At 47.6% G+C, this 23,280-nt stretch overlaps 5 protein-coding genes across 5 annotated transcripts; 2 read left to right on the top strand and 3 right to left on the bottom strand.

Moving 5' to 3' along the window:
• Positions 1 to 54: 54 nt before the first annotated feature.
• Positions 55 to 4,461, top strand: GGS25DRAFT_478511 (pre-mRNA-splicing factor rse-1). The gene is made up of 4 exons (XM_049259938.1): positions 55 to 541; positions 701 to 2,780; positions 2,951 to 4,235; positions 4,291 to 4,461. Exons 1-4 carry the CDS (start codon positions 298 to 300, stop codon positions 4,315 to 4,317), a joined length of 3,636 nt encoding a protein of 1,211 aa, XP_049120654.1. The 5' UTR covers positions 55 to 297; the 3' UTR covers positions 4,318 to 4,461.
• On the bottom strand, positions 4,462 to 5,748 carry GGS25DRAFT_478514 (uncharacterized protein). Its single transcript, XM_049259939.1, has 2 exons — positions 5,345 to 5,748; positions 4,462 to 5,210 (listed from the first exon to the last, which is right to left on the bottom strand). Exons 1-2 carry the CDS (start codon positions 5,534 to 5,536, stop codon positions 4,545 to 4,547), a joined length of 858 nt encoding a protein of 285 aa, XP_049120655.1. The 5' UTR covers positions 5,537 to 5,748; the 3' UTR covers positions 4,462 to 4,544.
• Positions 5,749 to 5,969: 221 nt separating this feature from the next.
• GGS25DRAFT_478516 (uncharacterized protein) lies at positions 5,970 to 11,097 on the top strand. The gene has a single exon (XM_049259940.1). It carries the CDS (start codon positions 6,368 to 6,370, stop codon positions 10,589 to 10,591), a length of 4,224 nt encoding a protein of 1,407 aa, XP_049120656.1. The 5' UTR covers positions 5,970 to 6,367; the 3' UTR covers positions 10,592 to 11,097.
• A 578-nt stretch (positions 11,098 to 11,675) lies between these two features.
• Positions 11,676 to 14,534, bottom strand: GGS25DRAFT_150172 (uncharacterized protein). Its single transcript, XM_049256386.1, has 2 exons — positions 13,889 to 14,534; positions 11,676 to 13,832 (listed from the first exon to the last, which is right to left on the bottom strand). Exons 1-2 carry the CDS (start codon positions 14,373 to 14,375, stop codon positions 12,247 to 12,249), a joined length of 2,073 nt encoding a protein of 690 aa, XP_049120657.1. The 5' UTR covers positions 14,376 to 14,534; the 3' UTR covers positions 11,676 to 12,246.
• A 2,912-nt stretch (positions 14,535 to 17,446) lies between these two features.
• Positions 17,447 to 23,119, bottom strand: GGS25DRAFT_478520 (putative death-receptor fusion protein-domain-containing protein). Its single transcript, XM_049259941.1, has 10 exons — positions 22,974 to 23,119; positions 22,708 to 22,899; positions 21,819 to 22,651; positions 20,765 to 21,758; positions 20,480 to 20,710; positions 20,193 to 20,430; positions 19,828 to 20,132; positions 19,271 to 19,773; positions 18,483 to 19,216; positions 17,447 to 18,413 (listed from the first exon to the last, which is right to left on the bottom strand). The coding sequence occupies exons 2-10, from the start codon at positions 22,803 to 22,805 to the stop codon at positions 17,646 to 17,648; spliced, it is 4,704 nt and encodes a 1,567-aa protein (XP_049120658.1). The 5' UTR covers positions 22,806 to 22,899; positions 22,974 to 23,119; the 3' UTR covers positions 17,447 to 17,645.
• Positions 23,120 to 23,280: the final 161 nt, after the last annotated feature.

Below are 23,280 nucleotides of genomic sequence, written 5' to 3' on the forward strand. Positions count from 1 at the left end.
ATTAGTTACTAGGTAATGTAGTGGGTTTGCGGATAAAACTTAATCCCTGACAAGCTCCACACCAGCTTTTATGGACGGGTTGATTGGAAACAAAGTTTCGGTTCTTCCAATCAAATTTCTGCGTCGTGAACTTGGAGCTACATCAATTTCATGAAAAACCTTTGAAGCTTTAACTTAATCATTTCACACACAATCCCTACGCAGGAACAATCCCACAAATCATTTTCTACATAGCGACAAAGAAATAGAGAAACTAGAAGAGTCGCGCAGGCTTCCTGCGCATCTGCTGCTGCGAAGATGGCGACTACTTCTAATATGTTTCTCTACTCTCTCACAATCCAACCTCCCACTACCATCACTCAAGCCATCATCGGCCAATTCTCTGGCACAAAAGAGCAACAGATTATTACAGCTTCCGGCTCAAGGCTTACTTTATTGAGGCCTGACCCATCTCAGGGAAAAGTTGTCACTCTTCTAGCCCACGATGTTTTTGGCATCATCAGGTCCATTGCTGCCTTCCGTCTGGCAGGAAGCAACAAGGGTAAGTCAACACCTCCCATACTTGTGAGGCTTCACTTAGTGATGTTGAAGCTGTGTCGGTAGAAACACTCGGATTGAAGTCTCGACTCATGGTGCGGCTTCTGGACGTTCAAGAACCCGTTATTTGGATACAATCTCGCTAACTACTATATTGTCGTAGACTACATAATACTTGCCACGGATTCGGGACGCATTGCCATAATAGAGTACATATCACAACAAAACCGATTCAAGCAACAGAAACTTGAGACCTTTGGCAAATCAGGCGTGCGTCGTGTTATTCCAGGGCAGTACTTAGCTTGCGACCCTAAAGGTCGGGCGTGTCTCATCGCCTCGATTGAAAAGAACAAGTTGGTCTATGTTCTAAACCGAAATGCTCAGGCTGAGCTTACCATTTCTTCACCGCTAGAGGCGCATAAGCCCGGAACAGTTGTACTTTCCATGGTTGCTTTAGATGTTGGCTACGCAAATCCAGTCTTTGCAGCCCTAGAGGTCGACTACACCGAGGCAGACCAAGACCCGTCAGGCCAGGCATTAACCGAGGTGGAGACTCAGCTAGTCTACTACGAACTTGATCTTGGATTGAACCACGTTGTTAGGAAGTGGCATGAGCCGGTTGATCCTACTGCGTCCATCCTCTTTCAAGTTCCTGGCGGCAACGATGGACCCAGTGGCGTTCTTGTATGCGGAGAGGAAAACATCACGTATAGACACTCAAACCAAGAAGCATTCCGAGTTCCAGTACCTAGGAGAAAAGGGGCAACTGAAGATCCTCTGCGGAAGCGTTCCATCGTTTCAGGTGTCATGCATAAACTGAAAGGAAATGCGGGAGCATTCTTTTTCCTGTTACAAACTGAAGATGGCGACCTCTTCAAAGTCACAATTGACATGGCTGAAGATGAGGAGGGCACCGCAACAGGAGAGGTGCGCAGACTCAAGATTAAGTATTTCGACACTGTCCCTGTCGCCTCAAGCCTCTGTATTTTGAAGAGCGGATTCTTGTTTGTTGCTAGCGAGTTTGGAAATCACCATTTCTATCAATTCGAGAAACTGGGCGATGACGATGAGGAGCTAGAGTTTACAAGCAGCGACTTCCCAACGGATCCCCAGGCATCATATAAACCTGCCTACTTCTATCCCAGACCAGCTGAAAATCTAAGTTTAGTTGAGAGCGTCGATTCAATGAATCCCCTGATCGATTGTAAGGTGGCGAACTTGACAGGCGATGACGCCCCGCAGATTTACTCCATTTGCGGAAATGGTGCTCGAAGTACATTCAGAACCCTTAAGCACGGTCTTGAGGTCAACGAGATTGTGGCCTCGGAGCTTCCAGGTGTTCCATCCGCTGTTTGGACTACGAAGCTCAACCGAGATGACCAATACGATGCATATATCATCCTCTCTTTTAGCAACGCTTCTCTAGTGCTTAGTATCGGAGAGACTGTGGAGGAAGTTTTTGATACAGGCTTCCTCCTGTCAGTACCGACGCTTGCTGCCCAACAACTTGGTGATGATGGTCTTATACAAGTTCATCCCAAAGGTATTCGGCACATCGTCAGAGGGCGAGTAAATGAGTGGGAAGCGCCACAGCATCGTTCCATTGTTGCTGCTTCTACCAATGAGCGCCAAGTAGCAGTCGCGTTAAGCTCGGGTGAGATCGTCTACTTCGAGATGGCTGATGATGGGTCATTGGCCGAATACGATGAGAAGAAGGAAATGTTTGGAACCGTCACCTGCTTAAGCTTGGGCGAAGTTCCTGAAGGCCGTTTACGAAGTTCATACCTAGCTGTTGGGTGTGATGATTGCACCGTTCGGATTTTAAGTCTGGATCTCGAATCCACTCTGGAAAGCAAGTCCGTGCAGGCCCTGACAGCTGCCCCGTCTGCGCTATCAATCATGTCTATGGAAGATTCCTCCTTTGGTGGCTCAACTCTATATCTTCATATCGGTCTTCACTCTGGTGTTTACTTACGGACGGTACTGGATGAGGTGACTGGTGAACTCACCGATACCCGTCAAAAGTTCCTCGGGCCCAAGGCTGTGCGACTATTCCAAACCTCGGTCCAGGGTCGTACGTGTGTTTTGGCTCTCAGCTCGAGGACTTGGTTAGGATATGCAGATCCCATTACGAAGGGTTTCATGATGACCCCGCTAGACTATAGCGACCTCGAATGGGGATGGAATTTTAGCAGTGAGCAGTGCGAGGAAGGCATGGTTGGAATCCAGGGCCAGAATCTAAAGTAAGTGAAATTTCTTATTCAATTCAACCGGGAGAATGATGAGAAAAAGGGATCCGAAGCTACGGCTACTGAGGTCTTTAACATTTGTATACCAATTGTTCCTACTGAACTTCCAACACCCATACCTAAACACGATGTTCGTCGTCGTGGCAAATGGCTAACAGTAATAGGATTTTTTCTATTAACCGGTTGGGAGATACGCTTTTGCAACAATCGATCCCTCTCACGTATACCCCTAAACGCCTTGCTAAACATCCCGATCAACCTTACTTCTACACTATTGAGTCCGATAACAACACCTTGGCACCCGAATTACGCGCCCAGCTTCTGGCCGACCCTGGCGTTGTTAATGGCGATGCTGCTGTGTTGCCTCCCTTGGAGTTCGGGTATCCTAGGGGCCGTGGTCGCTGGGCTTCTTGTATCAGTGTAGTAGACCCGCTAGTTGAGAAGCGAGTTCTGCAAACAATAGATTTGACCGAGAATGAAGCAGCTGTTAGCATGGCTACTGTTTCATTCGCAAGCCAAGACAACGAAACATTCCTCGTCGTTGGTACCGGAAAAGACATGATCCTTAGCCCTCGCCAGTTCACTGCAGGGTTCATTCATGTTTACAGGTTTCGTGATAACGGCAGAGAGATCGAGTTTATTCATAAAACGAAGGTAGAGGAGCCGCCAATGGCGCTAGTCCAATTCCAAGGTCGACTGTTGGCAGGTATCGGCAAGACCCTTCGCGCGTATGACCTTGGGTTGCGTCAACTTCTCCGTAAATCGCAAGCCGAGGTGGCACCTCAACTTATTGTCTCGATACAAACTCAAGGAAGTCGCATTGTCGTTGGTGACGTGCAACAGAGCGTGACTTTCGTCGTCTATAAATATGAGAGCAACAAGCTGATACCATTTGCTGACGACACAATACCACGCTGGACAAATTGTACGGCTATGGTGGACTACGAGTCGGTTGCGGGCGGAGACAAATTCGGAAACGTCTGGATCGTACGATGTCCGCAAAAAGCAAGCGAGGAAGCTGATGAGGATGGGACCGGAGCTCACTTGCAACATGCCCGAGAGTATTTACATGGTTCTAATCACCGCCTTAGTCTCATGAGTCATTTCTACACGCAAGATGTCCCTACTAGCATTAGTAAGACAAACCTTGTCGTGGGTGGACAAGACGTTCTTCTCTGGAGTGGAATACAAGGAACCATTGGTGTGCTTATCCCGTTCGTCAGCCGTGAGGATGCGGATTTTTTCCAAAGTCTTGAATCACACATGCGAACTGAGGACCCGCCACTTGCTGGAAGGGATCACCTAATCTACAGGAGTTATTATGCTCCTGTTAAAGGTGTTATTGATGGCGATTTATGCGAAAGATTCACGTTACTACCTAGTGATAAGAAGCAGATGATCGCAGGGGAGTTGGATCGCTCGGTCCGAGAGATTGAAAGGAAGATATCAGTAAGTGCATGCCCTTAAAACTCGAATGATATGGAGCTAATATTGTTAAAAAAAGGACGTTCGAACTCGGTCGGCATTTTAATGGAAACTCGGGTATTGGTGTCGGGAGTTATTTGGTGTCATGTATTTATGAAGAGATTCCCTGGGATGCTAACATTAAACCACCACATCGAATGGTGAGTATGGGAGTTCAAACAATTTCAAAAAGCATTTTGCTGCCCGAACATATAAATATGCACCTTTTATTTTGGTAGAGCTATGAAAAAGCCTTTTAAGTCCAAGAGTATTATACCAAGATGCCCATTGGAATCATGTCCGGCTACTCCAATATGCGTTTCTACCACTTGCCCGTTTAGTAGCCCTCTTCCCTTTGCCCACTGCTTCAACGGGGTGTGCCCGCTCCCATTCTTCGTCCGCAAGGAAGGCCTCGGTCGCCATATCAAGATTGTAGTTGGCCTGCTCTAAATATAGAACGGCAACGTCGTACTCGTGGACTTTGCATGCTACCATCCACCGGCGAATTTTCGATTTCCGAGCTTCCTCCTCCTCACCCTCGATTGGTCGCGGCGATAGGCTGACGCCGCCCTTATAAAATTCGCCGGGTATTATCACAGTCCGCCGACCTAGAATTAAGTGATCACTCGCGATGTTGTTGGCTCGTCTCAGGGCAAACGCAGGTACGCCATAGCGCAGAGATAGAGAGGGAATACTATCGTGTGCATGGTTCAGAAAGTGCAAAGTGTCCTCGGTTAGCTCTTGGGGAGAGTCATGCTTCTCATCTAGTTGATTTGATGGCTTTTGCGTTGCGGAAGGGGTATAGGGCGGCGGCGCTGCTGATGCCACTGTGCCTTTGGAGGAGGAACTGGCCGTAACTGAGGATTCGTAAGAAGGAGGATCTCTTAGACCCTGCGGTAGGGTTGTGTCTGTGAGTGAGATCTGGCAATAGGGACAGTAGGTGTTGAAGCGCGGGTTATTCTATTAGGGTTTGATGGTGGTTAGTTGAAACTAAATGTTCCTGATCCATACTTGGGGTACATAACTGCAACTAAACCCTAGATCGATGGTATTCTGGTATTAACTATTCAAAAAACAAAGTGAAGTTAACACACATTAAGGCATTTGCCACATATTACTCTTCGACAGCAATCCAATTGGCGATGCAACGGTAAAGGCTTTTCCGATTCGCTGTAGCGAGGGACATTGCAAAGTAAAGTTGCACAAGTGCAGCAGGACTCGACAAGGCTTGTCGTCATTATCGTTGTCGTCGCCGTCGTATTAGGTTTACATATAGTCATGGTCATAGGAGGAGGGAGATATATAATGCATACATGGATTGATTCAATACAAAGGGATATGATAATATATGATGGATAATGGATGTAAGTCAAAGGGCATCACCTAGCGAGCTTGACCTAACACTACGTTTCTGTTATATAGCAGTTGGCCAGTTGAATGATTCAGTGTCTCAAGGTTGAAGGTGGCGTGCGAATGAGTGAGCGGGTGCTTGCCGGCCATGACGTCTTCTATTATCGATAAGGCATTGTACATATACTACATAGTAGGTTAAATGGCCTTGGAGCTTAACACCGGGACATCCGATAGTGGGTATCGGCATGGATGATGGTACTATGGATGTATGCAGTACTATGCACTACATAGTACATAGTACATAGTACTTAAATTACAGTAGGTATGTAAGTTAGTTATGTAACAGTTACATTGCATCGCTGCCATCGCATCTGTAAAATGTATTGATGTCAGCGGTAAGTCTACTTAAAACAACTTTGGACAAGTCAACAAGAGTTCCACCCGAAATCCCCTTTTAAGGCTCAACAATGAAATTGATGGGTCACTTGAAGCTAGGGAAATTAAGAAGCGACATGAGGACATAAAAGGCGGAATTACATACCAATTGAGCAGAAACCCTGGTTGACTGGACAATCGACAAACGACGCGTTGTGTGAACAATCCCGACTCATCTTCTTTTAACTGCCCAAAGCTTTAAGGCATAGCCTCGTAACGAAACGAAATATAATCCAATGCAATAATAAATCCGAACCATACACCCCTTTCCACGATACTCTTGTCAGTACCTACCAAGGACCAAAGATACTAGTAAATAGTGCCTAGATATGGCCACCGCTGTTGGCTCCGGGCCTCCTACACCGGCACCTCCTCCGCCAACCAAATATCCAAATCCTTCCATTCCCGTTACTCTCCATGAGGCTGGTCTCGATTCTCCTTCCTTTCGTGCTGCTGCCCTATACTTCGCCGAACAAGTCGATGTGATTGAAAGATGGTTGGAAGGATACGTGAGGACGACCACCAAGCTATCACACGACTTGCTAGGTTTGGAAGAAACTATCAACAGCTATCTAAACAAGGCCATCCCACCACCCAGTATCAATGCCGTCGACAACGACTATGCCGCCCTGGCGCTTAAGCGGTTCAGTGAGGGGTCAAGAGAATGGTGGACGCAGGTTTTGAACACGGCTAGGAAGATGGATACTATGTCGGCAGAGCCAATACGTAACTTTATCCAGACCGATCTACGGAATTTCAAAGACACCAGAAGAACATTGGAGCAGGCGCAAAAGGCTTTTGATACCACATTAGCTCGCTACGTCAGTCAGTCTAAGACGAAGGAGCCCTCGTCTTTACGCGAAGATGCTTTTTCTGTATATGAGACTCGTAAGGCTTACCTAAAGGCCTCTATGGACTTCTGCTACTATGCACCACAATTTCGCCTTAATCTTGACAGGCTGCTGGTACGGATATCTTGTGATCTTTGGCGCGAGATAAAAAGGTCCCGTGATGCTGCTGGAAGCTTCGGGAAATATGGTTACGAGATGGATCGGGTGAGAGGATGGTCAAAGGACATGGAGCTGTCTGAGCCCGCTTTCAAACGCGAATTGCAGATAGCACGACGTGACATTGGTGAGAGCACATTAGCAGCGCTCAAGCCTTCACGGGAAATAGACGACTATAATGCCTCCACTGTACCGTTTATAGGCTCCAGGGGACCCATGAACGTGACTACAACAGGGCAATCCGCAGTGATTACGGAGAAGCAGGGCTGGCTTTTCTTACGGACGATAACTGGCAAGCCTTCCAGAACTAATTGGATCCGAAGATGGTACTACTGCCGCGATGGCATATTTGGATGGCTTGTCAATGGTCCTCAAGGAGTCTTGCAAGGTGATGAGATTGGTGTTCTTCTCTGTAATGCAAAACCTGCTGTGGGAGAGGAACGTCGGTTTTGTTTTGAGGTCAAGACCAAGAACCAGACTTTACTACTTCAGGCTGAAACGCAAGCACAGTTGATGGAGTGGCTCGAGGTTTTCGAGGTTGCGAAGAAGGCAGCATTTGAAGCGAGCGTTAAGAGGGATAGCTCGTCTTTGCCAGGCGGAGTCGATCCGGCTTTCTCCATCACTCCATCTTCACTTCCAGAATTTTCAGCTAGAACATTAGACGTTCAAGTTGAAGACGCACCCGCACCCGTTGAGCGGCCCGGTGCCCTACCAGCTCCGGCGCCCGAAGTTGGACTTATACCTAGACCAAGTTTTGAAATTACATCAGCTCCTCCCAAACGCTCTGTGACCTCTCTCGCCCGTGAGGAGGGCGAGAGTAGTCGTGAACATGCGGCCAGAATTATGCAGAAGCTCGACCTCCATCGAAAGGCTGCTTTCACTTCGGGCACAGACATGGGGCCTATCCCGTCTCAAGCCCCGACTGGGGGGATCGCTAGTCTCATATCTGCCAGTCATGGGTTGCTACCAGGATATCCAGCGGTGACTACCAAACAGCAACAGTCACAAGGAGGAGGGCCAGTATTCGGCGGACCAGAACAACACCCGGGAAGCCTCGCGCCTTCGACGTTAGCAAAGCCGCCTGCAACGACCAATCTTAGTAAGACGGCCGTTGTCTATAGCAGTGATAGAATATTCAGCGCGAGTGCTTCGCAATTGTTGCCAACTGCGATTATGGCCAACTACTGGGGAAGCAATGCCTGGGGACATGATTACTTCTCCAGGACTAAGCGAGTAGACCAGGATCTTGATGATCCATTCGGGCCTAATTCGCCATCCATCAAGATGACTGTAGTTGGTGACAATGAGGAGGTTAAGAGTCCATCCTCCATACATAAGAAGGCTATCAGCATGGATGGCCGAATTAACCACCCGAAGGTTGTTCAGCCTACTCCAGAAAAGCCACCGCCAGAGACCTTCCCAGCGAACTACCCCATAGAGCTCAAGACGAACTCAGCACAGTTTCGCTTGCTTTTCCCAGGTGTGCCTCTGGATGAAAAACTGGTTTTGGTCTTTCGGGCTTCTTGGAGTAGTACCTCAGAAGCTAACCGCGATACACCAGCGATGGCTAGCGATGGGCGAATCTACGTCACTTCGGATAATATGTATTTCTACGGGCACCAAATGGGTCTCGTCGTTACATACACGATCAATCTCGATAGTATCGCGGAAGTGACAGCTGCACCTGGTAGAGATTGCGATTTCATTTTTCTACACCTAAGTCAGGGGAGGGATGATACCGGGTACAGCCGGATCACCATCAAGACTTTCCTTGAGGATCTTGATCTTCTATACGCTCGTCTCAATCTTCTCATGGATGACTTACAAGCCGAAGAGCCTATGGAATTACCAGAACTCATTATGGCACTCATTAATCTAGAAGAAAAGGAAGAACTCGATAGAAGAAGTCCCAGTGTAGGAAGCTGGGAGGAGATATCCGAGCATACTCCTATTGACGACGGCACAGCGGCGGGTAGAGCAGTCAGTCCTAGATACCGCAACCCTGCCCATAGGTCACGAAGCAAATTCTCGCGAAAACCTCTTCCGAAGTTCCAGCTTCCAGCCCATCCGGTTATCTACGAACCCGAAGACATGCAAAAACTAGTTGCCGAACGGTCGTTCGAAATCAGCGCCAAAGCATGTTTCCATATACTGTTCGGAGATAAGAGCTTCGTCTTCCCTAAGCTCTATTTTGATCGGAGGGCTCAGCATATTGCCCAAGGCCCCTGGCAAAAGAACGAGGCTGGAAAGATGCAGAGGCAATTCCGCTTCAAGGTCAACTACACCACGAGGCTAGGTCGGGCGCGGGTTGAAGAGGTCACAGACCAACAGACAATTGACTTATTTAGTGATCACGTTACGTACGTTGTGACCCATACGAAGACCCCATGGCATCTACCACACGCACACGGCTTTAAGTTAGTAACGAAGATTGTCATAACGCACGTCGCGAAATCCAAGTGCAAATTGACAATTTTCACGAAAGTGGCATGGTCGAAACCACCGGCACTAGCCAAAAATTTGGTAGAACGACAAGCAATGGACGATGCTAGTCAGGATGCTGAAGAGCTCGCAGAGGTGGCTACGGATCAAGTTCGGAAACTTGGCCACCAAAGTCGTACCAAGAGAGCAATTCAAGTTTATGGCAACGTTGGGCAGCAGACGCAAGTCGTGGTATTCACGCCAGGAGAGGCTGGCATGTCTAAGAAGACCCAAATCAACCCTCGTACTCTAGGTTCAATGCTAGTAGAGACTATCAGGTCCTTTGCCGACAGCGTCGCTTCATCACTAATGATGTGGACATTTGCGGGAGTAAAAAAGTTATGGGATGTAGTCTCAGCACAGCGGCTCATCCTCGTCCTACTCGGGTTCAGCGTGTTTACCAATCTTGTATTCTCATCCCAGGGTACTTCGACTTGGTTGAGCGAGCGGCGCGCGGCAAGTTTCATGAATCGTATCGGTGTCTCCCCGAACGTAGTCATGAGCAAGGCCATCTACATAGCAGATCTAGATGAAGCGGTCCGAAGTACAGCGCTACAACCCGCATCGCCCCAGGACAGTTTCTGCTATGCTACCTTCCAATCTATCGCCAATAGCACCGACATTGACGCTCCAAGTGAGTACGCTGGGACCTCGCTTGCGTGGGGCTCAAGCAGGGCAACGGCGCGGCGACTCCGTCAAACTAGACAGAAGCTAGGTTCCTACCGCCATGATCTACTGGTGGCTATGCGCGTAGTTAACCGCGTCGAGCGCGAGGCCCTACAAGCCGAGTGGGAAAATTGGCTCCTCGACGAAAATCATCGGTGCGAGCAAGTCGGCACCGTGCTCGAGGCGTGGAACGACAGCTCGTCGGATAGTAGTGGTACCAAAGGAGATGACAGCGACGTACAGAAAGTCCTCCAAAGTAATACTGGTGACAAGAGTAAGGACGATGCTCGGCGCGAGAGTCTAAAGCTATGGCATGAGGAGTACTGTGGTAGCTGCAGGGTTGATCGCGAGGATCTACTAAAGGAGAGGGAGAACATGCGCGTATCAGCTGCATTCTAGACTTGAGTCTTATATACTACGTATTACTCGTGGTAAAGAAAGGGAATAAGCAGGTAGCTTAGGGAGGGAAGAAGGTGGAGATAGAAGATAGGATACTTTATAGGACATCAGCATTCAATAGGCGGTTAAAGCGAAGAGGTAGAGAGAGGGGGGGTGGCATACATACAGCATACACAGCGTACCTAGGCACATGCCTACATACAAACTAGGATATGATACATATAATACATAGCAGTACCTAACTACTTGAAGGTTCATGGACAAGTATTTGGTACCTTCTGTTTGCAACGAGGAAAGAACACTAAGAATGAAGGAGGCGAAAAGAAGAGATGGAAAGGGGGCGAAAGGGTGATGTACAATACAGTATTATATCGTGTTATACACAGGACAGATGCCTATGTACGTGGGCAGGTAGGGTACACATGACGCGTTCGTTTGTTTACATGGATGCTGGCTATATGTATATGATAATTATATAATGATACATACATACATACATACACACATACCTACCTACCTAGCGTACCTCCTTGGTTATTTTACATCCCTCCCCTGGCCTAGTAGATATGTACTACTACGTCGTGGGCGCCTATTTACGTACCTACATGGTAAGTCTGAAGAGCCAGTTAGTTGTCCGTGTTTGGTGTCTGGTGCCTGATAACGATGAAAAGGGGGGAGGGAGCCTTGCCAGCCCACCTACACCTACCTACTAACCTAGGTACCTACCATCGCCACCCTTATCTTTACTATAGTTAGGTACTACTTACCTAACATGTATATAAACGATCTCAACAAGTAGTCATGATCATGACAATGCAAACAGGCCAATGGCCAATGGCTGAGTGGTAACTAAAGTGTCTAGCACGCAGTCTGTTCGTCGCCTAGGTATGGCGACGAGACGACACAACTTGCTCACTCAAACTCAAAGGGTCAGGGGCTCGAGCCAGTCTGAAGGCGATTGGAGAGTCAACTTGACATCCAGCGAGTGAATATTAGCTCTGACTAGGCACCTACTGATTCTGCGGCGGCAGGCGTGATGATGATAAGGGTTGGTCGGAGGATATACCTTTTCTTTTTTTTTTTCCCCTTCTGGTCCCCTTATAAATAGCTAACTAGGTACCTACCTAGGTATATAGATAGATATCACATGGGCTTACTCGCAGCCAACTTCTTATGTGTACCTAGGTAGGTAGGTGGGGCAATTTTAGTAGCCCCTATCGGTTCGGTTCAGTTATGTTCAATACTTCCAATCTCACCCCTTAAGTCATCCCCCACAACAAGTCTAACTTAGACATCTCATGAAGTCGACGACGTCGGAAGATATTGATGTTTAACCTACCTATCTGCCTACCTATGTACCTAGGGTAGGTGCCTAGTAAATACTCCATTTGCTCAACAAAAAAATTGGTATCCTACACACACACACACATACACGTTCACTCGCCTCCCCCCTTTTCTCCAAAGCCCCTCAACTTCAACCTCATATACCTACATGCCTCTAAGATCTACCACCATCTGGGGATTGCATCTAAGTGTATCATCAATCAACCCCAGTCCACAGAATCCATGTAATCGCATGCACATCGTCTTCTCTAACTTCTAGCCTCAAATCCAAGCTCAAGTATAGCGTTGCACCATCACCCATCGCCCTCTGTCTACGAATACAAGCCCTCGACCCTCCTATTCTCACGATCGGGAGTCTGATCCGTCATGGACCGCTTTATGCCGGGCCCGACCAAATCTTCTCCGTCCAGCGCGATCCCCTCCCGCCCTAGCCTTGCAACCAGCATCGTGTTTTGCGTTTGTAGATCGCCCATCCGTTCCTTCAAGATATCGATCTGCTTGCGGGCTATATCTCGCTCTGCTCTAACTTTATCAAGCTCCATTGCCAGATTGTTCTTTTCCTCCCTCTCTAGAGTCTTGCGCCGGCGTTCTTCCGCCTTCTTCTGCTCGCTCGCCCGTTTGGCTTCTAACTTCTTCATTTCGCGCTGGTATTTTTCCTGCTGTCTTGCTATCTCACGTTCGTGTTTCTCGCGAAGTTTCTGGGCCGCAGCCTCCTCACGTTCAGAAGCGGCGTTCTCGTTGCCTCGCTTGGCGAGTGCTCGGTCTTGTGCCCGCTTGAGTTTCTCCTCCATCTTCCGTTTGCGATCCTCCAACTTTCTAAGTTCCTTTTCATGCTGAGAAGGCGCAGTCGAACGCGCAAGAGAGTCAGTTGAGCGCATAGATTCCGCGCCGCCATTTGTAATTGAAGGCGTGAGTTGTGTAGAACTTCCCTCCTCTTTGGGCGACGCATTATCAATTTGATCGATTCCTTCGGCTTCTAGACTGTGAAAGCTGTGAATGGATGAGGTATCATCGTTCAGGGGTTCGGAGACGTCAGTCGAGCTGATTTCTGCGCCTTCGACTAGCCCAAAGGGGTTAGGAATGCGGTAAGCTGCCGCCGAAGCTGCCGTATTTAAAGCATTCGCTATCATGCCATAAAATCCGGTAGGGTTAGGATGATCCTCCATTTTTTGTTCGATGGTCAATGATCGTGGGGCAATTGGAGTATTGGCAGAATTTAACGTGGGCTTCATTGAAGCTGTCGTCTCCCGTGTTGGCTGTTTAATCTCCGATTCGTCTTGCTCGGGTTCCATCTCTTCGGTATCTTCTGCGAAATCATCCATGGATTTGGACGAAAGCCATTTGATGAACTTGTTAGCGTCTCCGGCGATTCCAGGCGGCGTGCCCCTCTCTATCATAAATCTCGGTACACTGCCGCCAGGATCACTCCGGGTGACCATTAACCACTCTATCATAGTCTCATAATCGTCGTCATCTTCCCGGTCGTCACAAGCGTCTGCGGCCCCGACAGTTTTGCCTCGTTTTCTTCCTATATCATCCGTGGTTGCAGATGCAGAGTCGGCTGCCTGACGAGCTGAACGAATTGTAGCTTCTCTGCCAAGATTTTCAGCACTATCCCGTAGCAACGACCTAGACCCATCGTTGGGGAGATCTATGGAGGACCGAGTTTTTCGTAGGGGTTTTTCGACTCTAATCTCGCGGATGAACTCGACAGATTCATACTGACCACGAATGTAGCCTTGGCGCGGAGGAGTTTCGGGATGTACACATGGCTTTGACACGAGCATGAAATGTTTGGGCGTACCGGGTGCATCGTCGACAGAGTCCGAACTTAGCAATAGAGTGACGAAGTCTCGAGGCGTGGTTGGTCCCGGGAACTGAGCTGACAATTGATAGACTAGATAGACTGATAAGCAAAGTTTAGCAGACGGAGCAATAGTACGTAGAGCCTACCTTGCATTTTGCCAGTGTTTTGTACAGTCTGGTTTACAACCTTTCTGTCGGCCCCTATGCCTCGTATACTCCCATCACCCGGCTTGCCTTGCACCTTCATGCTCTCGTCGAGCTCCTTCTCCATGCCCAGTCTCCATTTTTCAAAGGTGTAGTTATCGTGAACACTACGTCTTGCAAACCAAGCGCCCTTCCCGTCCTTAGCAGCAAGCTTGTAGACGTCTAGACCCAGAGGGTTTTCGCGTGGGTTGACCTTGACTTCTCTCCAGTCTTTGTTCAAAGCCTTGATCTTATCGGACGAGTTCGAGTCAACGGTGGATCGCGACTTGTCTATTTTCTGTGGGAAAGAGGTCGGGGACACCGGGATAGAATCAATTATGCACTGTGCATGGGTAAATGTGTTTTTCAAGAAAGTATCCAGTTGATCTGGGACAAGGTCACTCCAATTGATAGGACCAAGGGCCTTGAGGGGCTCGTGGGCGTTGGACATTATTTATACCTTCGTCAGTACCTTGGATATACACACGGGTGGGTTCAATGATTGAACGAAGCTATCAAGGATTGGGATGAACGATGGTGGATTTAAAAACGCCAAGTCGGCCGTTGCAATTGCGATTTAAACAATTCCATTCTATGCGCAAACAGCGCTCTAGGTAAAATAATACATATAGAAGTAGTGAAGCCTAGGAAAATAAAAGGTAAATAAAAAAGGTTGATTGGTAGGTAGCAATAATAGGATGTGAATGAATTGGTATAATAAATATATTTCCAAGATTTTTTAGGGTCATAAGAGGTTGTTGTGGTGATAGTTAGGTAGTTAATGATGATGATGATGATGATGATGGTTTCAATTTCAGTCTCAATTTCAATGTCGTTCGGTTTGCAGATGCACGCAGACGCAGGTGGCCTCTTTCTCTATCTCTATCTCTCTTGTTGAGTGGCTGCTTCCCTGCTTCCCTGCTTCCCTACCCAGGCACATGGGAGGTAGCTAACGCTTTAAAGTTAATAAATTTAGTGGTTCGTCTGGGGCTAGCCCGACTCTCGCATTCTATCGGATATGAACCTTTGACGTCACCACAAAAAGAGGCCAACCAAATTGGAGAAATGGAGACCCCTGAATCCAGTTTACGATGTTACACTAAATTTAGCAGTTTGGTTATGATAATTACGTAACATTAGTAGTACCTAGTAGTACATATGTACAATATGCTATACAATAAATACCTATAAGATTTCCAACAAGACAACGAGCTCATAAAATAGTCTTAGTTAATGTCTAAAATTGCCTACTATCAAATAGGTAGCTGGGGATTCATATGATACTGTACATACATACCTATGCAGAGATTTCGATAATATCGCATTAGCTCCTTTTTATGGATATCGTTCACCTAGGGCATGACACTCTATGGTAGATTCACATCACAGGACAGGAGCAGCAGATGTATATGAAAGGGGAAAACATGGTGGGTTCTATCCCAACTTCTTCAAGTCCTAGCCGGCGCTACCGGCGAGGGTTTTTCGATTTATGTGATTGTAACGATCGTAAGGCGCTCGTAGGTCCTAGTGACCTTTGGGCATAACTAAGGAGAGAGCTTGTAGATTCTTCCACTTCTTGAAGATGAAGCTACCCGTAACGGAATAAAGGCTGACTCGGTGACAGGATGGCACTATGCTTTGACAGTTTCTCAAGAGTTTTAAGCCATGCCCTCGATAGGATTTCGCGGGCTAGGCGGTGGAGTGGGCGTATTCGGTCGCGGAGGTATGGGTGCTGGCCTGTATGATACGGAGTTAGTTCTTGTAACTGAAATGGCTGAGGAATACGATGCGAGGAAGTGATAAGATATATAAGAGGTCCATAAGATGTGAAGTCAAGTTTCATGATAGACCCATCACTAAGTAGGGGGTTGGTACTCGGTCTATAACAAAGAGGGTAGCTACGAACTAACCTTGGTGGCGGTCCCGGAGTTGGTGGTCGAGAAGGGACTGGCATTCCTAAAACAGGCCAGACACCGACAAGTCTAACGGTAAGAATAGAGAAGGGCGTAGCCAGAATCTCCTGAAGCCATTCCATTTCATTCTCCTTTGCTGTCTCGCATTTCCGAATTTTATACTGCCCAATGCCAGCCATGGCAATCGAAGCCTATATTATTTCTGTTAACCAGGTATTCATTCATATTTACCCAGTGAGTCAAAGTGGTCCAAAACTCACCTCTGAGTACGTTGGACGTAAATGCGAGTGAGAGCAGTAGAATTGTATGATTTCACTCGAATGGAAATGGAAAGCTAAGATTAGCCCAGATAATCTGCTTTGAAAATAAGACCAGCTTGTTTTGGTATTCAAGAAAATTCTAATGGAAGTCAAGATTAGAGAGTAGAAAGTATGCGTTTGATGTGGTCGGTTGGCCATATCCATAGCTGGGACTTGGGAGCTATTTATGTTCACCTCAGACAGTCACCCTCATTGTCGTGACCTCGTTGCTCTCACTCTCGAATTAACAAGTTTTTCCATTTATCACGATGTGGGTGTTGTAATGGGGTTTAAAGGAATCAGCTTGAGGTAAATGAAGTATGCCTTGTGGCCAATTTGAGCTCACGTTCTAAACTAACAATACAACAAGTTGAATGCTTCTCTATGAATAACGAGCACTATATACGTAGGTACCTGGCAAGGCTTTGAGGGTGTTCTTACTGAAATTTACTAAATGATTTATACAGTCAAGTCGCTGGTCAAGTTTATGGTCACCACTGCCACATAAACTAGGCCATTACACGTAAATCGCTAACCTAACCTAGCCCGCCCAAGATTGGCAATATTGCTATACTAACAATGGTAGAAGCCTGTCAGTTGGATGCGTCACAAGGGTCTTTGTATACCCTTCTAACATATAGGTCTATAGTTATTCCCGTGATAACGTCGTTATTTTCAGGCCTATCGAAGGGCCTAAACATACTTCCAGACATTTTAGATAGAGGGTTTTTTTCTGGAAGGAAGGCAGTTAGCCTTGGTATCATTATTTAAAGGAGCCCAGGGACATGGAAACCGGTCCCTCTGGGCTGGAATTTTGTACGTGGCGTAGTGCTTGCCCTCCTGATGTGAACGGTTAGTTTTATCGCGGCCAACATTATACCTAGGTATACATTGGATAGGTACCTAGCCTGAGAATTTTAAGCCATCAATTTATACCCAATCTTCTTGTTAACTGGATAGCATGTGAGTCTTACCTATCTCATCACTTCATCAAAGTTGAGTTCACTTACCCGCAATGCCTCACAAAAGACATTGTGTCAAGGGTCTACCTGGGAGCTACATGGGGGACTAGACACAGCTTACACGTATAGGTATGTAGCTTCCATACTCCCCGGAGAGGCGTTGGAGATCCCCGCGCAATAACGATGTTGTTCTGCGTCTTCTAGGCTTTGCCTCGTGACAGATGGAAATTTGAGAAGTGGGTTGAATTCCTTCGCGAACAGGATACTCGCCGCGCCGTCGCTAAATTCCTACTAAAATGCAAAGATACCTACGTACCCAGCCACATACAATCCACGTGGTGGACAAGGGTAGGTATAATGTTGTATTCCATCTTGAATATGAAGATTTTACTATCAAGGACATGTCATGAGCTGTGAAAATTCCTCCATTAAAGAGGGGGGGGTAACTACCACAACCACCCACCCCCCTACTAATCCACGCCAAAGCCTGCCCCTTTCCCCACCCCCTTTTCCCTTTCCCCCCTTACGACAACGACAACCACTATCATCACCGACCATCCAACCCCTCTACACACATATCAAGCAACAGCCCATTCACCCCCGCCACCCGTCCCTCATCCCCAAACCGGCGCAACTCACCCATAACCCCATCCGCACCCGCACCACCCCTAGCAATCGCAGCACCACTAACCAAAACCCGCGCACAAATCGCAAAAACCTCCGGCTTCGACGTCCAGCCGAGCGGTCCATCGCCTCCCTCCATCCTCGCGATCCGCGTCAGCGTCCGCAGGCCCGCGAGCGTCCATTCCTCGAGCGTTGCTTTGGGTGTAGCAGGCGATGTCGGCAGCGACAAGAAGACGTCGCGCCACCGACGAGCCTCGCGCACCTCGTCGACGTACAAGTTCTGCTCCTCGACGACGAACAGCGCGTCGTCGAAGCGCATGGCGTCCGCGAGCTGCGCCTCTGCCGGGACCCAGTCGGCTAGCAGTAGCGCGGTGTTAGGGGTAGGAGGAGTGTGCCCCGCCATGCGACACGCGACGTGCGCTCTGAACTCGTCGAGGGCGCCGTAGCGCGACACGAGCCAGTGGAGCAGACGCTTCCCCGCCTCGACGGAGACGAGGCGCTGGTTCGACAGGATGGGCGTGGTGGCGGCGGCAGCGGCAGCGCGGATCTCGTCGTCGTCGTCATTGAGGGCATCGTATAGGGCTAGGAGCCAGGGGAGGTGTGCTGGATTGGGGGTCGCTTCTGCAGCTAAGTTCAGACTTGCTGAGAACGAAGTCATGGCGTTGACAGCGGCCATGCGTGCATCGAATGTCTATATACGGGTTGATTGTTAGTAGGTACTGTGGACTAGGCGGTTAAATATAGTACAACATGCACGTACCCTGTCTGCGATTCCAGCATCAGTCATCATTACGCCCCAGGCTCTTAACCACCGCTCTGTATCATTTCTGGCAGTTTCATCAGATCGCAAAATGATGGTGGCTAGTAGGGGCCCGCTTGCCCGGATGATGGCATCCGAGAGACTCGGGCTCATGGGCTTCCTGTGTAGATCCGCCCACAGCTGCACGACAACCTCTTTGGTGGGAATTTTCCCTAGAACTGTCCCTGATTTGTTGCAAAGCATTTCATCTATCAGGGTTGAGAGATTCTCCAAGGCGATTGTGCGTGGCTCAGGGGCATCTGTCGCTAGGCATACTTGTATGTATGCGTCAACTTGGCTTGCTCGAGCTTCGTCCGATTTTGCCGAATTTATAGTAGGCATACTCTCTAGTATAGAGCAAGCAACGTTGATATCTCCTTCTAGAGCGGCCGTCAAGATGTGTGCCAGAGTTGTACCCATATCTGTGCTGGATTGCTGAAGAACATGCTGAACAGTTACCTGTCCAAGTCTGATATCGAGTAATGCCGAGGGCCCCGTGCTTGTACCAAAGTCAGTGCTGAGTCCCGAAAGTCCGGTCACAAGATCTGTTTCTCGCGGGCTTTCTGAAAAGTTCAATCTTGTCAAGAAGTTGATAATCTCGATACAGACGGCCCTTGCTTCTGAACATGTGATAATATAGGGATTTATTGAAGGTAGTTTCACGAGCAAGTCATAGACAGCACGTATATCTTGGTCTAGTAGCCTTATGTTAGTACACCAGCATGATGGTGAAGAAAGGGGATACTAACCTCGAAGTTGTTCAGGCATGACCTCAGCAAGCCGATCAAGTAAGAATTTGAGGGTTAGAAGCGCGCCGTGAAGCTTGTTTGCAGATGATCCAGAGCTAACCAAGAGATTCGTAACGGCTTCCAACCAGCCTGGTCTGAGAAGAAAAGAACACAAGGTCCGAGCTGCAATTTCTCGGACATGCCAGATGTGACTTCCCAAGTACCACGCAATGATATCGTAGAGTTTATCGCGGAACTCCTCGGGTGGTCCAGCGCGGCGGATGATATCGAGTGCCGGGAAGACCGACTCGGCCGTTTGTGTCCCTATCAAGACCCCCTTTGATTGCTGACCCATCTCTAAAAGATTCACGATAAGTGAAGGGAGAGCCTTGAACTTATGATAGGGGATCTTAATGGTCCGGCCGTCCCAACCGCCCTCAATGGAAGCCTTGCTTTCACTTGTACCAAAGAGACAGTCAATGAGACTTCGTAGAAGCAGAAGACCGCAGTTCCGAATCGCCCATCTGGAGATATAGTTAGCGTGAAGGTAGGCATCGCATCAGTTATATGGGACTTACAATTCTGATCTGAGACTATCAACTGCTAGCTGGAGGCAGTCAGTGAGATACGGCCCTGCTCCTTTACTCAGATAAGAACTCTTGAAAATGTCCTTAATGCAGTTTAAAGCATGCACTTGAGGCAGATTCGACCCGTCTGTCTCGGATACTAATGCTGGTCGACGACCAATTTCCTGGAGATTACGAATCACCTCCTCAAAAGATGGGCGATCTGAATGAGATGAAAGTATGCCAACTATGAGAGCTGGGATACCTGCAGATCTCCGAGTGGTTGATGCCTGCGTGTGGATGCAAGCAAGAGCCCCCTATCTAGTAGTTAGCGCAAGCCCTCTTGACTACCGTTGAAGAAGTCGAGTTTTACGAACCTCGTACCATTCATCTAGCAAACTTGGCCCATCCTTCGAGTCAACCGGGAAACACTTGACCAATTGACAGCAAGTCGTAAAAGTCTGAGATACAGTCGTGAATGCTCCTCGATGTCGCAGGTTTGACAATTCATCGAACGTGAGCCGTCCGATTTCCTCAAAGTTATGTTTAGAGGGCGCTAGAAGCCCCCTGGAACGGCTTTGACGAGCGTTATTTGCTATTGTTCGCATTAAGTTGCTGAGGAAAGCTTAGCTCATAGTTCAGCATACATAGTCTAGCATCTTACCTGGACTCATGGATTGCACGAAAACTGTAGCTTAATAAGTCCTTAGTATCGAGACCCTCAACTTCCTCGAGCTCCTCTGGCAGGTGGCCTTCGGGAGAATCATCGCAAAGAACATGTCGTACAGCTTTCCATATCCGTTGACAACATATAACGGCACGGCTCTGTAATTCATCTAGCAAGCTGAGCTCCGCCTCGGAAAACTTGGTATTCCAAAGCGAACCCCATATATAGCTATCTCACAATCAATACTTAAATATTAGCATCAAGTGTTAGATGGGAACTCACCGAAGAGACGCAAAGCTACCATGTAATGGAGCTTGGAGTACTGCATTTGCCAGATCTTGCTCGGCCGAGGAGAGTTTAGCCTCAAGACTTGACAGCACCTTAAATGGAATTTGAAGTCGGTCACTCATAGTCAAACTCCAACGGCACAGGAGCTCGAAAGATCGAGCAGCACCATCAGAGTGATCAGCACGAGCAGTTCTCCTGGCAAGTTCGTCTGCCTTATGGCAAAAGCTTCGAAGCTCTTCGGTGGTCGTCTTTCCTACTACACCTACCTGCTTTTGTGAGTCCGGCTTGTTACTTTCAATTGATAGCGACATCATCAATGAAGTTGCAACCTCCCTAACATCATCGAAGGGGTCCATTATCAGATCCAAATTTAAGCGGAACCATGTTGCATCAACCAGTAAATCTTTTAACTCAGAAGAGCCACCCCCTTGAGGTGGTACTGGCTGAATTATGAACCCCATTGCCTTTAATGCGGTTATATGTCGCTGGTAGGATGTGGTAGGAGCGAGTTCACTCCTGAGAAACCCAATATACCAGGAGATAAAGTCTTCGTGTTGGCGTAGCGTGGCACGCATTTTTGTCACAGTGTCGTTCTGTTGCTTTTCGGGAACGTGATTTTTTGCTTCTTCAGCAGACGTCGAAGGGGCACTTTTACTCGCCACTTTACTTGATCCCGGCTTTTCAGTCTTCTTTGAAATCCGTTCTTCTCCTCGCCGAAGTGACTCCACGGTATTTTGGATTCGTTTTAGCATATTCCTTGAATGCCCTAAAACGTCGTAGCGCATCTTCGGCTCGGCATCCTCGTGGAATGACGGCAAATGTTGTTTAAGGAGCTCTAGTGCTTCTACTGTATATGGTTTCGTTGTGGAGGGTGACGCAATGAGAACAGAGAAGGCGGATGATCGCGCCTCATTAGAGTCGTGGCATAAGACACTCTCAAGCACGTCTGCTTGGAGATAGAAAGCCGATGCAGAGTTCTGCTCCGATTCTTTATGTTGATTAACAAATCTTCTAGTGTTTATATACAAGTCTGACATTGAGGGCTTACCACGACCTGGTTCATTTACTACTCCAAACTTCTTCCCTTCTTCAAGCATGGCGAGCCAGAGCATTGAATTGAGGTCCCAGCTGCCGCTGCCATTTTTGGTGAGCTTTTGCAGGGAAAAGAGATGGTTTAGGTACATCAATGCACCAGGCCTATCCGTTTTGAACAACGGGACGAAAATGTAATGTTTAATTGGCTCAAGGTACTCCAAGTTCGACTCCAAGCCCCTGAATATGAATTTGTGCCAGGCCTCGGGTCGATGCGTTATATCACTGTCTTCGTACCAAGGACTAGTGAAGATAGTAACGAGGAGCTTTCCAGCTACAGGGCACATGTGATGCTGTTCCATCCAGGCAAAAATCTTGGCAATGAAGGCATTCCAGAGTGCGTCATCCTCTGGGGGGAGACTGTGAATCTCTCTGAATCTCTCCAGAATGCTGTATAGGTATACTAATTTCTTCTGGATCAAATGGTCTAGAGCAACCAGGGCAGATTTCACGGACGGTCGGGATGACTGCTGAGTGATTGTGGATAGGGTATTGTTCAATATAGCTACCTTAACAGAGGCACCAGTCTCTGGTGTGGGATTATTAGATATGGAGTGTATAAGGAAATCCAATATAAGTCTCATAGATCGGTGGGAATCTTGCTCATTCCATTCCATGAAGAAGTTGAAGAGCTTCAGGGCAGTGTCCTCTGCGAAAGCAAAGGATCTTAACCCGGGTTTGGTAGATTTAGAGCATTGCTCGACAAAACCATATAGTTTTACACAAGCATTCCCAGATGATTGTCTTGGCTTCGCAGCAAAAAGGAGAAGCTCTTCAAAGATGGACTGCCTAGGTGGTCTATGTGAATAATAGGACCAATATTTTTGGAGTTGAATCAGACTTACCAAAGCTGTAACTCTTCGGGTTGGTCTTCAAGCCAAATAACAGCATGTTTTGGATTGAAGCCAGTCTCTCCGATGCTAGACAGTATTTGTGATTCCATCTTAAGTTTTATTTGGTGAGAATTTTGGATGACTGTGTAGGTTCTCCCCCCTTTTTTCGTTACCCCCCGTTTTCTATAGTTCCAGATTTAGGTACTATCATAGAGATGAGTACGTAAACCTCGCGAGGAAATAAAGAAGTATTTTAAGTTATGAGTTTAGTTACCTACCTGTAGAGACACATCTCATTTTTGGAAATTCATGATGCAATTACTTCAATATTTAATATCGAGAAAGAAAACCTTTAATATTCATCCAACATGTGAATGTTAGTCTGGTGCTGAAGAAAATTGAGTAAATTGAGTAAGTAGAAAAGGTACGTAGGTACATAGGATATTCAACATTGATTGAATCATTTGATCTAAAAAAAAATCTAAATGCCCTATCAGATATGCACGGGCCACATATCAATCCCGGCTCCTTTCTTCCAGTTACCCCCACTACCCCTGCAAGGAAATCAATCTTCAATGTTCTATT

The sequence above is a fragment of the Hypoxylon fragiforme genome, assembly GCF_022984875.1.
Source record: "Hypoxylon fragiforme strain CBS 206.31 chromosome Unknown GGS25scaffold_2, whole genome shotgun sequence".
NCBI lineage: Eukaryota > Fungi > Ascomycota > Sordariomycetes > Xylariales > Hypoxylaceae > Hypoxylon > Hypoxylon fragiforme.